This window comes from Tricharina praecox (genome assembly GCF_024521635.1).
Source record: "Tricharina praecox strain CBS 144465 chromosome Unknown BZA05scaffold_56, whole genome shotgun sequence".
NCBI classification, from domain to species: domain Eukaryota; kingdom Fungi; phylum Ascomycota; class Pezizomycetes; order Pezizales; family Pyronemataceae; genus Tricharina; species Tricharina praecox.
This window is the reverse complement of record NW_026250458.1, coordinates 41,529-57,318: the sequence shown is the minus strand read 5'-3', so window position 1 is coordinate 57,318 and position 15,790 is coordinate 41,529. Positions and strand designations below refer to the sequence as shown.

Below are 15,790 nucleotides of genomic sequence, written 5' to 3'. Positions count from 1 at the left end.
CGAATCAATACCAGACAAGAACAATCCGTTCAATCAACCCAATCAAAATTCCAATTCGTCATTAAGCCGTAAGCCCCTCCATGCGATCGCCGACAACCAAAGACTCCCGTAACGTTCGCTCGCTCGGACAAAAAGAAAAACAGTCGCTAGAGTAGAAGAAAGGAAATGTGGTTGCAGTAGGTATGTAGAGTAGAGTAAAGGGATGCCGTAACGCCAAAACAGACCGAAGAAGCCATTATCATCCGCTATGTGTCGTTGTTGGTAGGTAGTGGTAGTGGTAGTGGTAGTAAAGTAGTAGACAGGAGGAGTCGCGATTTTTGCCCGCCAGGGGATCTGCACCGGGAAGAGGAAAGTAAAGTAGAGTAGCGTAAAGTGGTAGTGTAGGGTAGTATAGTGTCGTGCGCGTTCAACTAGCAGCACCCGGGTGCTGGGTGCTGGATCTTTCCGCCTTCACCGACGGCGGCGGTCCTGTCCTAGGTACAGCAGTCACCAGTGCAACAGTTCCCACAGCACTCTCCGCAGCAATGGCAGCAGCTAGTGCAGCAGCCCGTGAACGCGTTGAACATCTCTCCGAGGCCCATGAGGATGCCGGCAAAACACACGTTGATCGCGTTGACGCAGTCGCCGCCGTTGGCCGTGTTGCCGCCGGCGCAGCACGCGAGACAGCTCCAGCTCTGGCAGTCCCAGTTCCCGTGCTGCTGGCTGCGCTGCTTCTGCTCGTCGCGCAGCTGCTCGTCGCCGCCGCCGCCCTTGACGTCGAATGAGTTGGTCACGCACATTTGCGGCTCCGCCGTGTACGAGACGTCGCCGGGGGTGGTCATGGTGTGTGGTTGGGGGCAGTCGACGGAACGGCTCGGCAGTGTGGTTGTTGGTGTGTCTGCTTGTATACCGGGGGTTGTGGGTGAGGGAGAATGGAAGTTCGATGGGTTCGCGGAGAAGGGCTTGGTGGTGGTTGTGGTAGAGCTGGCGGCTGGTGAAGATGGAGATTGCGACGGCTTGGGGGGTAGGGGGATGTAGGGTAGTTGGCGGGACGAGTAACGGTAAAAGTGTTGGCGGATGAGTAAGGGTAAATCGATGTCTCCCCCTCCTCCTCCAGCTGCTGCAACTCTACTCCTCCACCACCCCTTCGACGTTCAAACTTCGGAGTGCCCTCCATTTCCATGCATTCGCAAGCGAATCGAGCGTGTGCCGGAATCAGCCAAGCAATTGGTTAAAAGACTAGCGCTGACCGATGCAGGTGCACAGCCCCACCGACTTTTTTTTTGCTTTCTCGGGAGCGAAACAACCTTCTTCACGGCATCGAATCGAACCATCGGCCACTCACTCACTACTTTCTAACATCCCCACCAGCAAACCCACCCCACCCAATACAAAACCCCCATCTGCATCCGTTCACCGTCACCCCCGTTCACCCCCTCCACACGCCTTACACATCCGCGTCGGGCCTGCCTGCCACCTGCCACCTGCCACCTGCCACCTGCCACCTGCCACCCTCCCCATACGCACAAATGTCCTCCTCCCTCGACCTCGACGAGGAGCTCTCCATCTACGACCAGATTGAAATCGAAGACATGAGCTTCGACGCGACCCTGCAGCTGTACACGTACCCGTGCCCGTGTGGCGACCGCTTCGAGATCCTCCTCGACGACCTTCGCGACGGCCAGCAAATCGCCGTCTGCCCCTCCTGCAGCCTCATGATCCAGGTCATCTTCGAACCTGTGCGTCCCCCTTCCTTACCCTCCGCCACCCCCTCCACCCTTCTCTTTTCCGCGCATAGGTAGAGTAGTACCTGCCGGAGGAGCACAAAGCCTGACGGAGAGGTGTGAATTTGCAGGAGGACCTTCCCGCCGCGCCCACCAACACAGGCACAAACACCACGGCTGTCACTGTCTAGGTCTGCTGCCGCTGGAGCACATCTGGGTGTTCGATGATGATGATGATGACGGGGATAAATAAGGTACATAGGACGGGTAGGGCTCTGAGGTTTGCTTTGGCTTTTTTTTGCAGGGAGGCGTTCGCGGAGTTATTTTTGGGTTCGGTCGGCGGGCGGCGGTTGGTATGTACCGGTATGAAGCCTTGAAGGCATGAGCTAGTACCGGTAGTGCTTTGTAGTCGGTCGGTCGACTGTGAAAAAAAAGCGATGGGGTGTTTGATCTTGGGGAAAGTTGGGGTATCTACTGTAGATAAGGTATCTTCGCCTGAGGGTTTTGGGTATTGCCATGGTACCGGTAGGCAGTACATAAGGAGGTACTTCTTACTACTTACCGTCCCGAGGCTGACACACAATGTCGTCAGCTACATACCGGCAGCCTACAGGTACCTACACACGAGCACATACGAAGTAAGTACTCTACTCCTACTACTCCATCGTCATGCACCACCATTCCCACCTCTATCGGATATCGCATCCACGCGGAGACTCTGCCGGAGACTCTACCGGAGACTCTGCCACTCAGAACTCTGGACAGTGAACTCACTGTTTGCACGTGGCAATGTTTGGTTCGACAGTCTTACCATCCGGCCAGTGCGTCTGGCCAGCACATGCGGGAAGATCGAGGCCTCAACTAGTGATCTATCCCATGGCCCCATTGGATGGCCATTTTTGGGACTTCCACGATTCTGCTGTGCTCATCTCATTGTGCGGGATGGGAGTGGAAGTTGGGGCTGGAGTGGAGCTGGAGTCTGGAGGTTGGAAAGCCAGTGGTCCAGTGGGCCAGTGGCGGATATCGTGACGGATATCGTGGCGCCGTGACGTTAAACGGCAGTTTTGCGGGGCTGTACTGGAGTCACTGGACGGGCTGGACTGGCGGGGGAAACAGCTCTGGACTGTGGAGGCTGGATGGCACATGAAAAGCGAAGTGAAAGCGAAACGGAGCAGTATGTCATCCGCTATCCGACGTTTCCGTCGCTTTGAGCGTCTCTCTTTGGACTCTTCGGCGCTGCAGACCTGCGGACCTGCAGTGATCTCGGGGAGTCGGGGGCGGAGCAAGTTGCGACGAAGTGCTGGTGTCCAATGAATGCCGTACCTACTCTACTCGTAGATAGAGTGTGTTGCGCGTGTGACGATGCTGAGCAGTGAGGTGTGGAGTGCGGTAACGAGTTACGGGGGAGTGCGTTCCTATCGTCAAGTGAGTGTCTACATAAGCTTTATGTGTACTATGGTAGCATTGGTAGGTAGAGTGGTTATCCCTGTCGTGATCGTCCCAGCAACCAACCATCCTTCTTTCCTTCAGGCCTCAGGCTTCAGCTTTCCGGGCTTGGGAAGTTGTAGAGTGGGATCATCACCTAGTGAATACGACGAACGGCACGTGCTCGCCACTTTCCCATCCCGAACATGGTCATGAACGAACCCCGCAGTTCACAGCCCTACGCCAGTAACGCCACCGCCCCCAACATCTCAGCTTTTGTCCGAGTTGACAACTTGGCATTTCAAGTTTCAAGTTTCGACGCTACTCTACAGGCGCTGAATGAAGGCATGGCAGCGGGATCGGCGATCTTTTGGATCGACAATCGTCTTGTACCTACCCCGCGACATAACCCCGGGCGACACAATCCCGCGCCTCCGGAGCCTGCGGAAGCCGCTCACCAATCCTCCATGCCGCCGGCCGTTGCCATAGCCACTCACGCTTCTCAGGCTCTCAGCACGCCGGCGCTGGCAGTTGTGGTATGTAACGGTAGTTAGCTCAGCCTGGTGTGCGGTATGCGGTATGCGGTATGCAATCGTATGATGGTACCTACAGGATTGACGCACGCGGCGGCGCACACGCGCGATATGCCTATTTTAGATTTTAGAAACCTCGGTGCACCTCCGATACGGCGCTGGGGAAGGAGCTTCACGTCACGACTCACTGGTGGTTCCAGTCGATACTCTACAGGGGCTGACACGATGATGCGCGAATGTGCTTCTAGAAGCTTAGGACATACTGGCTGGGGACCTGGGGTAGGTACGCCGGAGATATACTCAAATCTAGTCTTAGGGCGAAGCTCGCTCACTCGCGGCTTCCACTCAATGTGCGAAGAGATCTGGTGGTTATTGTTGGACGCCCCGGTGCCAGTGGAGGTCTAGACTTCGAAGTTTGCGGATGGCAACACCTCTTCCTTCCTTCCTTCTGTGTGTCCGAATCTGAAATGTACCTGTATACCTGCAGGCTGTAGCCATGCGAGTACTGGTCAGTGGTGCCAACATGGCCCCCAAAAACGATCTACCTAGAGCACACTCCATCCATCCATGGTAGGTCCTTCATGTAACCTCACTCGCTCACTAACTTACTATTCGCTCAGATCGTGAATCGCACAGCCTGGAAACAAGCACCCACGACAGTCAACCGGCTGCCGGGCCCGGGTCAGAGTCACCATCTACCTACACGTATGCGCAAGCGGCCCCAGCCGGAAGTACGCAAACCAGGCACGTAAGCACATCGCCGCCCTCGCCGGAGATTGCCATGGAGATCAGATGGTGCCCGGCACAGGGCAAAGGCGTCCCCGACTTCCCCGGAAAAGAGAAGGCTGGCGGACGGGCCAAGCTGGCTGCCAATAATCCCACCGAGAGCGGAGTCTGAGTGGCAGGCCCTGCTACCTGAAGGCTGAAGCGCGGTGGCTGAGTGGAAAGAGGTCAAGGCATGCACCGACAGCAAAGTCACCAGCAAGAAGTACCGGCACAGCCTCACCTCTAGCACTTCCAGCACCTCCAGTGGACGAAGATCCACCCTGAAGCACGCCGCGCGGTGCGGATGTTGCCGTTACAGGACCCAGACCCAGACCCAGACCCGGGAGCAACTCTTCAAATGCTGCCCTGAATGGGAGAGCCAGCTGAAGATTTCGTGGGCGGAGGACGTAAGGCTCGGAAGGAGACGGGGAGGCAATGATCGCTTCGAGATCTGAGACTTCTCCGGCGTTCGCAGACGGACGGTGCAGACAGGTCATCTTGGGCTTTGTCGCCACCACTGGATCACTGGTGTGGGCAGGTGGAGATGAGGCGAGCGAAAGAGGAGGACGCTGAGCTTGAGGTGCCGGGGTGCCGAGGTCACTCCCGCTGTTCCTCCCCGCAACTTCTTTCATGGCATCTTGTGACGAAGAAGCAGAGGGCGTCGAGGCGGCGAGACGGAGTGGAAAGCGGAGCTTGCGGAAACGGTGTGCGGGTGTGTATATATCGCCATGATCTAGATAGGTCTGTAGGTTGCATGAAATCAATGATTAAACCAAAAAAAACCTAGACACGAGCATCAACACTGCCCCAAGCCACAGACGGAGAGATCTGGTGATTCACTTCTGGGCAAATCACCAAACAAGGCTTCAACCGGGGTATCAGCCTCCCCTCACCTCATCGCTTAGAATAGTCATTAGTCAATTCAGCATGCTCCCCAAATTTTGTCGCGCACCGTAGACTGAGGTCTGATGATGCAGCTGACTACCGACGCCAGCTTGTCGGTTATTTTCGGTGGGAGGCGAGCGATGTGCGGTGGAGTAGCGGGAGCGGGACGGTAGCGGGATTCTATGGCCCACGTTGACGGTTGCGGAAACCAAAGGAGCCGGGAGCAGGCGGGAAGCTGCGCTGTGAGACATAGCCGAGTATGTATGTTCTGTATCTAGGCGGCAGAGCTATCGACCCGGACTGAAGCGCGCTCGGATTTATTCCGCCTGGACCCACGCGAACGAGTCATTTTCTGTGGAGCGCTGCCGGATCTTCCGACAACAGAGACCAGAGCACCCCCGACTCTGAGTGATTTGACCTGTAGTTACCTCATATCATAGGCGGCGAAATTATGCGGCTCCCACCAAGGCCTTCGCGCTAGTTCTACTCATAGATCGATAAGGGCATACCCTCTACTAACTGAGGAAAACGGTAGCGCGGATCGACGTGGATACCCATCTTTAAGACCCACTCGCTCGTCTCCTCTTTCTCTTCTTCTCTATCCTCTACTTTTCTACTCCCTTCTCTTCTCCTCCACAATTTCTCGCATCCATCTCACACACATTCCCCTGATCGTAAGTCGTCCTTGCTTGCTTACATGATATATTCCCTTCCCCCCCCCAACCAGCTCAATGATGACCTGTTTACATTTCCGATGTCTACGAGACTTTGTCGATACACTTCTTCTCCGATGAGACTGAAAAATATTGCTTGGATGCTTCCTACTTTGATCGGTCAAGCGAACTTTACTGACGCAGTCTGCAGCTTACTAGGACGACATCGGATGAGGGAACTCAGGCATGGCCAACGAGGGAGATTGTGTAAGTTGTCCTTGCTTACCTACATGATATATTCCCTTCCCTCCCCCAATCAACTCAGGATGAGAACTTTTGTAGTACGGAAGTCCTTCGGGACTCTGACGACTCAAACTGTAGTCTAATGAGACTGACAAACATTGCCTGGATGCTTCCTGCTTTGACCTGTCGAGCGAACTTTAATGACGCAGTCTGCAGCTTACTAGGACGAATACCGGATGGGGGACTCAAGCATGGAAAACGAGGGAGATTATGTAAGTTATTCATGTTGCTTGTTTGATTTATTCCCTTCCCTTCCCCAATCAACTCAGGATGAGAAATGTATAGTACGCCAGTCCTCCGGGACTCTGACGACTCGAACTGTAGTCTGATAATGTTGATCGATATACGCTGGTGTTTGCTTTGTTTAATCGGTTGAAAGGATTTTACTAACACACGGTACTGCTCATCGCCAGATAATTTCTCGCTCGCCTGGACAGGTCGTTCCTGTATTATGAGTATTACTCGATATGTTTACATTATTCCCATCCTCTGCCATCTACCTCATGGATGATCAACCGATCTAGGTACGCGGTCCTGGCGACAAATCTGCGATTCCGGCAAGACTGGTAAACATACCTCGATCACTCCTGGTGCACCATGGCGAGAAATCTAAAGATATGAAACTCACTCTCTAGGCTACGACCAAATATGCGCAGCAACGATCGGCTTCCTTTAGAACGTAAGTCGTTCGTCGCTTTCCTCCCTCCTCCTCCTCTGAGCCGGAACTCAATGATGAATAAACGTATGCGCTGAGGTCTTCGTGACCATGAAGCAAACCTATCGAACTGATGAGACGGCTGCCAACAATGAATTTTTCTGATTTGAATAGTCAAGAACTTCGCTGACATGAGGAGTTCGCTTTCCAGGCCAGCAACCGGGTTTCTCGAGTACCGCCGTCTTCGTGGGACCTACAACACTCTTTTGAAAGGTAATTCACTTTCCACCCTCTCTCATCACCTACCTACAGAACTCAAGGATGATTTGCAATCTACACCGAGGTCTTCGCGACCATGAAGTAAACCTACCGAACTGAAGAGACTGGCTACCAAAATGATTTTTCCCGACTTGATACGCCGAAGATTTTACTGACGCTCGTGCGATCTATCAAGGAATGACCCGGCTCGGTATGCCCGAATCACATCGCCTTCGCAGAATCTTCAGCATCGTTTTCAAGGTAATCCTCCTCCGTTCCACCCTCTCCCATCACCTACAGATCTTAAGGATGATTTGGAAAGTTGCACTGAGGTCTTCATGACCATGAAGCAAACCTACCGAACTGATGAGACGGCTGCCAACAATGACTTTCCTACCTAGTTTGAATGGTCAAGAAATTCGCTGACATGAGGAATTTATTTTCTAGGCTGACCTAGTGTGTTCAAATAACTGCGCCTTCGCAAAATCCACAGCATCCTTTCGGAAGGTAATCCGCCTCCCATCCAAATTCCGCCCTCTCCAATCACCCACAGATCTCAAGGATGATTTGCAATCTACACCGAGGTCTACGTGACCATGAAGTAAACCTACCGATCTGAAGAGACTGGCCACCGCAATAATTTTTCCTGGTTTGAATGGTCAAGAACGTCGCTGACATGAGAAATTCCGTTTCCAGGCCAGCATCCCGGTGCACTCGAGTACCGGCGCCTTCGCGGAATGCACAGCATCCGTTCCAAAGGTAATCCGCCTCCCTTCCAGCTTACGCCCTCTCCCATCACCTAAAGGTCTTAAGGATGATTTGAAAAGTTGCATTGAGGTCTTCGGGGCCATGAAATAAACCTATCGAACTGATGAGACGACTGCCAACAATGATGTTTCCCGATTTATCATGCCGAAGACTTCACTGACATGAGGAGTTCACTTTGCAGGCCAGTATCCGGGTTGCTCGAACAACGGCGCCTTCGCAGAATCCACAGCATCCGTTCCGAAGGTAATCCGTCTTTGTTCCGCCCTATCCCGTCACCTACACATCTCGAGGATGATTTGCAATCTACACCGAGGTCTACCTGACCATGAAGTAACAAACTTACCAACTGATGAGACGACTGCCAAAATGATTTCCCCCGATTTACTACCTACGCCGAAGATTTCACTGACGCTCTCGCGATCTCTCCAGGAAGGACCCGACCCGACTATCGCGGTGATCCAGGGCAGCGCACCGGGACGCAGATCGCCTCCACCACTACCATCACCACCGCCAACCGAACCTTGGTCTGAAGGCTGGCAAAACAGCCAACTGAGTGGGGTAAGCCGTCTTTGATTTATCATTGACATACTCACATTCCAATTCCCGCTTTTTTCTTCCTAGGATGGGTTAGTTTAGGTACTGAAGTCTACACGACCGGATGACCTTGGAATGAATCTGAAGAGATGAAACCAGTTTTTCTGTCGCATATATTTTGTGGTCTATGCTGACGTGGGCTGCGCGGATTTTTACCATAGATCTCGAATGGGCTGATGATGAGGCGCATACGGATCGAAGAGTTCGGCCGGATTATACACCCATTGCTTCTCCTTTCCGTCCGAACCGTCGGAAGCCTAACTTCACTGACTCAATCTTCAAAGTTCAAACCACAAGTTCGAGATGCAGGACGAACAGGACATTCAGTCATTGTGTAGCGTAAGTTAACTGAACTAAGCCATCCACCCCGTCTCTAGCTCACCCTCCATCCAACCCCCCAATCCCTCCCCTAATCCCAGAACTCAAGAATTAATATTCGAATCTCCGAATCCTGACGAAAATTCATCAGTATGAAGCGTTCTATCTACATTCCTACTATATTACCTCTGCAGCCGATTGTATCACGGGAGGTTTGCTAACCTGTATGCCCCCCGATGGGCGGGATGATGTGTAGAAAAGACAGTATAAAACCTACCCATACACCCATCCGCCAGACAAGCTGCATTCGCGCAAGCTCAACTGTTCAAATAAGCCACCCACCTGCCCCGTCTCGAGCTCACCCCTCCGATCCCTTCCATCCCAGAACTCAAGGATTAACAACTGGTTTTTCGGAATCCTGACGAAGATTCAATGTTCATCGCTATGAAGAGTCCAATCCACATGCCTACTTCACCGCTTTCCCAGCCCCATCTGTCGTAGAAATTAGCTAACCCGTATGCCCTGGTTGGCGGGATGGTGTGTAGGAAAGACGAGTACAAAACCTACCCATACGCCAAACAGTCAAACAGTCAAACAAGCTGGATTCCTCTAAGTTCAAGTAAGTCAGCTACTACGGTAGTACCTGTCCAGTCTCACCCCCCTCACCCATCCAATCCCATCCCAGAACTCAAGGATTAAAAGTAATTGTCCCGAATCCTGACGAAGATTCATTACTGAAGAGTTCCCTTACTACACTGCCTACTACACCGCCTTCCTAGCGTGAATCTGTGGGGAAGTTTGCTAACCTGGTATGATATCTAGGAAGCACGAAGACGAAACCCCGCAGCAATAGGATATCTCGCCGGAGATGGGGACCGGTGGTGACATGAGGTTTTTGGACTTGGTGCGTGAAGCTGCCCCTTCAGTGCGCGCGTCGTATCGGGATTTGGAACTATCGTTTACGTCGTGTGCAGTGGCCGTGTGCAGTGGCCGTGTGCAGTGGCTGTGAAATCACGTCTACGAGGGTGAGGCTGGCTGCAACCACTTTACTTCCGTCCAGTTCGGGTTGGGGGACTGGTACTCGGAGCAGCTCAGCGTAACACTCACCCACAAACCGTCATTCGGACGGCGAGTGATATATGGGTACTATCTAGTGTCGATCACGTGGTCTTCTGACTGTGTGCGCAAGTGCCAAGTGCAGGTCTTCGGGCCATGGGGTACCGTATCGAAGGGCTATTTGGAGAATCGTGCGGGGCGCATAGCTTACATACGGGTATCCGTTGCATCTACATATTACTGTGTACTGATGATATCCTTCCCACCTCGCAAAATTATGGCTTTACTTCGACGAGTTATTCACACCCAGTCCGCTCACCCCGTGTACGTGCAGCCGTAATCGTCGTGTTCCGTTCGATCACATCACCACATCACCACATCAGTCGCCCAGGTATGTCTCCAGACTCCCACACTCGTGAGTCGTGCGGACCCACCGCGCACATCACACGTGCTCCGCCTCCCTCTCCGCGCCCACCCATGCGCCCACCATCCATACTTATGCACAGAAGCGAAAGTCCAAACAGCCGAAGATGAAGATGAAGATGAAGAAACCCATAATTAAAAAATACATAGCGATCTATCTATCCCCCCTCGGCCACACAAGCAGTAGGGAACGAACGAAGAGGAGGAGCAGATGGAAGGAAGGAAAGAAAGCTTAGAGTATCATCAACCATGAGTCTAAGCCGAAATAAAAAAAAAGAACATAAACAAAAACTCCCCAACCACCACCGCCAACCAACCAACCAACCACCGGCACCCGCATCCACGGACCACCGCCCTCTCGAAGAAAAGCAGAAACACCCCATCCTGTCTAAACCTCCCTTCCGCCTATTCCGCGGGAGTGCCCGGTCCCTAGACGTTGGTGGGCACGCTCGGTGGTGGTGGTGGCGGTCTAGCCTGGTACCCATTTTCCTGAGCGGCGGAGCCCTCCTTCGGCTCGGCACCGTCCTCGGCGGTCTGCTCATCTGCCTTCGCGATAGCCGAGAAGGCGGGGTTGGGCGCGTAATCGGGGACGTTGCTTCTTGCCGAGGACGTGGGTGACCGGCCAGCAAGTCGCTGCTTCTTTTCCTCCAGCAGCTTTTCGGCCTGCTTTATCCGCGCTTCGAGGAGCGCAAGCTCCGAGTTTTGGTACGAGACGCTTTGCTTTCTGCGCTTGTTAGCTAGGCGTGCGCAAAGAGGGATGGCGCGGGGGCGGGAAATTGCCGTGGAACGAGATGGCGGGAAACCAGTGACAGGGGGGAGATCGCGCGGCGGGGAGGACGCGGGGGAAACAAAAAAAGGGGTATCTATGCGCTCCCATCGGCCGAGAGCTCGCCACAACACGAAAATCAAGAGAACTCGCGCAACTCACTTCCGACTAACACTCTGGTCGAGCTTGTCGAGCTGGTCGTCGAGCAGGAAAATATCATTGAGCTGATTCGCGAAAGCACGCGCAAGAGTCCTGGCTCCCGGCCTCCGTTAGCTCCACGATCGGGTAGGTACTCGGTAAGCGAGCGGGAGAGAGCAGGTAGACTCACGATGTTGGTCGAACTGATTTCGCGGCAGCCGCTCGGTACTCGAGATCTAATTCATGGTCGGAAGCCATTGTTTGCGTGGTTGATGTTGGTGCTTGTCGACGGTGTAGGTCGGGGGAGGTAGGTTAAGTAGCGGCGACAAGGAGGACGGTAGCTGCAGCTGACCGAGACGCGGGAGGTGACTTGCGGATACGTGCGGACGCGAGGACGAGGAATGAGGTTCGTTAATCGATCGCGTGTCGTTCGTTTCTTTCTGTGTTTTGGCTGTGACGCGGTCAGCTCCTCGCTTGTTCCTGGCGATAAAGATAAGAAGGTGACAGGGAGGTGGAGGGATGACTTGCTGAGGGGAGGGATGGCTGGGAGGGATGACTTGCTGAGGGGAAGGAGAGAGGGAGACTCACTCTTTTTCAGATCACGGCCGTCGATGCACTCGTTTCTCTGTTTCCGTACAACAACCTGTACGCAGAGCGGATGACACAAGGGCTGAGACGGGAATGCAGAGAGGGGGAGAGGTGGTGGGATGGCGGTTGGTTTGCGAGTAGAATACCCGGGCGTTCGACAATTTTGCTGGGGGCGGTTGAAAAGGAGTCGATGAGATGCTGGATAGTTGGAAGAAGTTGAAAGGAGGGAAGAGAGAGGGAGTCCGTCTCACCATCCTTCTATGTAGAGTACCTACTCTATCTCCCGCACCAGGGCCTTGCTGTAACTGTCCAGCGTAGATGCAGTATTCTACTGCACCCTTCTGTACGCTCTGCCACCCATTTTGCGATAACCCCTGGCTGCTGCCGTTGTGCTAAAGGCTCAAAAGAAATTGTGTCTTTCGAGACGGGGGCTGTGGTTGGACCTCCCTGTGGCATTGATAGTCGTCATGCAGAGCCGAGTCCGAGCGGTTAGTGGATGGGGTTGCGGCCAAGCCCGCCATGGAAAGTGTGGAGAACAAATGAGGCACCGCGGGCTGGCATGAGCTCGGTCTCAGGCATCTGTGGCGCGGCAGGATGAGACGAGAACCCTTGCCCATAGCCTGGAGATCTTGCGCCAGCGAGTGTATAGTAGACAGTACATATAGTACTGTACCCATCCCACCAGTGGCCTTCACCTTGGGAGCAGCACTTCCAGCCTTCAGTCGAATAAGTATCGTCCTCCTTGCCCACCGCGGAAGGCAGCTATTTCTCCGTCTCATAATTGTCCATTCTTCATACTGCTGTGTTGGTGGAGATGCTGACCAGCTGCTGAAATCCCTCAGCTGAGCCACAACGAAACAGCCGGTCATGTCCGCATGAGCTCGCGCACGCCGAAAAATCCACCGTTCGTTCGTCTCGAGGGCATGGCAGAAGTTGGCAGAGGCGTTTATACGGGAAACATTTTGATAACTCTCCATGAGTGACGAATTTGGATATCAGGTGCGCTGGTTCGGCCCATTTAGCTTGTTCCGTCCATTGATGATCGCGGTGCACAGTCAGCGGAAGACACACAGCCCCAGCCTCCAGCAGTGTCTATGTCAGTACATAGTCAGCGAAAGACACACAGTTCCAATAGTGTCGATGGTAGCGCATAGTTAGCGAAAGACACATAGCTCCAGCCTCTATCAGTGTCGATGGCAGCGCACAATCAGCGAAAGACACACAGCTTGAGCCTCCAGCAGTCTCGACGGCAGTATGGCAGTGCCGTCACTCAGAATCCAAGAATCCAAGAGCAGTGAGCCGACTGCAAGCCACCAATTGCACCGCGCGCGCGGATATACCGGCCAGAGAACCGTGGCCGCCTCAACACCAAAGCAGCGCCTTCACCTTCGCTTGGGAATTGGATGCGCGAGTCGCCGTCTGCTTCCGTCCATTGCGCAGCATTTCGTCAATCGTTGCCCTGGGAGCAAATGTGCCCCGCACGAATTCGAAACTCCGAGGGCCGGGCCGAAAATGCGCCCACTTCTTGCGAACTCAAGATTCGAGAGTGGCGCGGAAGAACTTGGCCCGCATCGGCTCGATGACCGGTGATTGCGAATGCGAATGCGAATGCGACGCACTTCCGGATCAGGTCGGACTTGGGCACCGGTGTGAAGGGTAGCGGAACTTGGTGCAGCTCGAAGCTCGAGTTTGTCGCTTCGGTGGTCGGTGGTTGATGGATGATATATCATCAATCTCAGGGAGCAGTGGGGTAAGTATCGGACCGCCGTCTGGTGCTGGGGGAGCAGTTGAAGGCGGATGGCTGGCTGGTGTTCAAAGAGCAGTTGAATACGGCTGGGTGCAGTTGTTTTCTTTAAGTGCGGGGTGCTGAATGGTGACAAGCAAAATATGGTTTGGGCGTTTGAGTTTCAACTTTCGAGAGTTCGATGACATTATCACTCGATTTCACGGGTCTTGGACGGCGAATAGGTACTCTACTGTACATATTATTCATTCAACCTCACAGTCTCCATTCAGTCTAGGTACTCTGTTGGACCGTCGATCTACTATGCCGGGTTCTGCTCGATACTGTACCGCTGCCACGGTTCTTTATTCGTAGCTGGAATTAGAAGAAGCTCGGCCGTGATCATGACGGGCAGCTGTCTGACGATAGCCATTAAGTTTTAGACGGCGGGGTGGCGGAGAGCGAAAGCTGGCCTGTACTCTGAATATCGGTCGGTAGGTGTGGTCACTGATCATCAGCCACCATAATATCATCTCCCCAGCCACAGTGGCATCGCGAGAGGTCTAGAGTACTAGTAGAGTATGCTCAACCTCAAAGTTCACTTTGGAGTACATCTAGATTCTAGGTACACATACCTCCTAGTTACACGATCCTCACCCAATCTCCACTGCCAAATACCTAGATTTAAAACTTCCATTCTACTTGCGACATCTAGGAAGGAATGATAGTTTGTGAATATGGGGCGCAGACACGTGCCTACCTGGAGTCTGGTACCTGGTCCCGGCATCGCCGTGAACCGCACAGAAACAAAATTACTCAGCAATCTCATTCTCACATCCATGATCCATCGGCTCGGAGCTGGGGCCTGGGGGGGATTCATCATTCGGAAATCTCGGCACACCGAATGAACCATGTCCCGGACTTGTGGTCTGGTCTCGGGGCCCCAGGTGGCACACCGTGGCAAGCTTTCGTTCCAAAAAGCCAGGACCAGACCCAGACGCGAGCGAAACAATGTGATGACGTTGCACATATAAAAGTTTGAGCCAAATCACCGAAGATTCCATAGCTTCAGCGGCAGAAAAGAAAGGAAAAGAAGAAGAAAGAAAGAAGTTTCGCCATTCTTCTTGAGCTTCAAGGTTTTCAGATACGTTACTCCTAGACATCTGGCAGATACTCTACTTGTTAAGCGCCACTGGAGCAAGGGGTGGGAGCCGAGCATCTCTTTTCTTTACGTAGCACCCCCCCTCGTCCAGAAGCCTCCGAGGAAACGAAACGAAACATCGTCTACCATACCCACACTCGTTAACTACCCCACACACACGGTCGCATCTCCCAGCTCCCAGCAGCACATCTGCGGGGTAACACCCAGTCCCACGCCGTCCACTTTCCGTATCCGACCTGCCAGCATCCAGCCGGGATCACGATCGCCTGTGTGTCCGCCCGTCTGTCTGTCTGTCCGTCAAACTGACTGCGTTCCTCCGCCCCCCAAGTCGTCGCAGATAACCCCCCTCCCACTACCACGATCCCCTCACTCTCACCCTCCTCCTAGCCATGCCTCGCGCGCCTTATCAGCCCGGCACCTCCGCCGAATCCGAGTACGTCCCATCGTCGGACAGCAGCGACGCCGTTCCGCGGACGACGCGCGCGCCGCCGGCGCCATGGAAGTACCACGAGAAGTGTTCGAACGACCACGTAGCGGCCGCGTGCAAGCAGCTCGGAGCCGCGGCGGCGGCGGCGGAGGCGGCGGCGGCGGCGGCGGCGGAGGGCAACAGCGAGTCGGAGGAGGAGGAGTGGCAGACGAGTCTGGCGGGGAACGTCGGCACGGTGGGGACGGGTGAGAGGGAGAGGGGTGGGAACGCTGGGAACGCTGGGAAGGGAAGTGTCATGGCGCCGAAGTGCATGAAGCGCGTGCTGGAGGAAGCGTGCGTTGCGCCCCCGTCCCCTCCCCACCCCGGACGCACACATCACATCCCATCCCACAACCCATCGCATCCCATCCATCCCATCCATCCCATCCCACAACCCACCCCTGCAAAACCCCGGAGCTATCTCGTTCACCAACTAGGTAACTAACGACAAGCGGCGTTTCCGCGTGTGTGTTTTTGCAGGAACTGGAAGCGAATGGCGATAATGCTGGCGATCAAGACGAGGCATAATGGCGTGCGGCGCCTAGACGGCGAGATCTCTTCGTTCTCGAAACCGAAGCCGGTCCACCGTGTCGATCCGCGCGACGAGC

The 15,790-nt window shown here is 54.1% G+C and overlaps 3 protein-coding genes across 3 annotated transcripts; 2 read left to right on the top strand and 1 right to left on the bottom strand.

Annotated features, from left to right (window-relative positions):
- Positions 1-1,508: 1,508 nt before the first annotated feature.
- BZA05DRAFT_449671 (diphthamide biosynthesis protein) lies at positions 1,509-1,894 on the top strand (the record flags this gene model as incomplete). Its single annotated transcript, XM_051487388.1, has 2 exons — positions 1,509-1,718; positions 1,835-1,894. The coding sequence occupies 2 exons, from the start codon at positions 1,509-1,511 to the stop codon at positions 1,892-1,894; spliced, it is 270 nt and encodes an 89-aa protein (XP_051334631.1).
- On the top strand, positions 1,852-2,821 carry BZA05DRAFT_230923 (uncharacterized protein). Its single transcript, XM_051479813.1, has one exon. The coding sequence runs from the start codon at positions 2,141-2,143 to the stop codon at positions 2,750-2,752; it is 612 nt and encodes a 203-aa protein (XP_051334630.1). The 5' UTR covers positions 1,852-2,140; the 3' UTR covers positions 2,753-2,821.
- A 7,691-nt stretch (positions 2,822-10,512) lies between these two features.
- BZA05DRAFT_230803 (uncharacterized protein) lies at positions 10,513-11,874 on the bottom strand. The gene is made up of 4 exons (XM_051479812.1): positions 11,805-11,874; positions 11,434-11,694; positions 11,268-11,357; positions 10,513-11,063 (listed from the first exon to the last, which is right to left on the bottom strand). Exons 2-4 carry the CDS (start codon positions 11,499-11,501, stop codon positions 10,769-10,771), a joined length of 453 nt encoding a protein of 150 aa, XP_051334629.1. The 5' UTR covers positions 11,502-11,694; positions 11,805-11,874; the 3' UTR covers positions 10,513-10,768.
- Between the last annotated feature and the right edge of the window lie 3,916 nt (positions 11,875-15,790).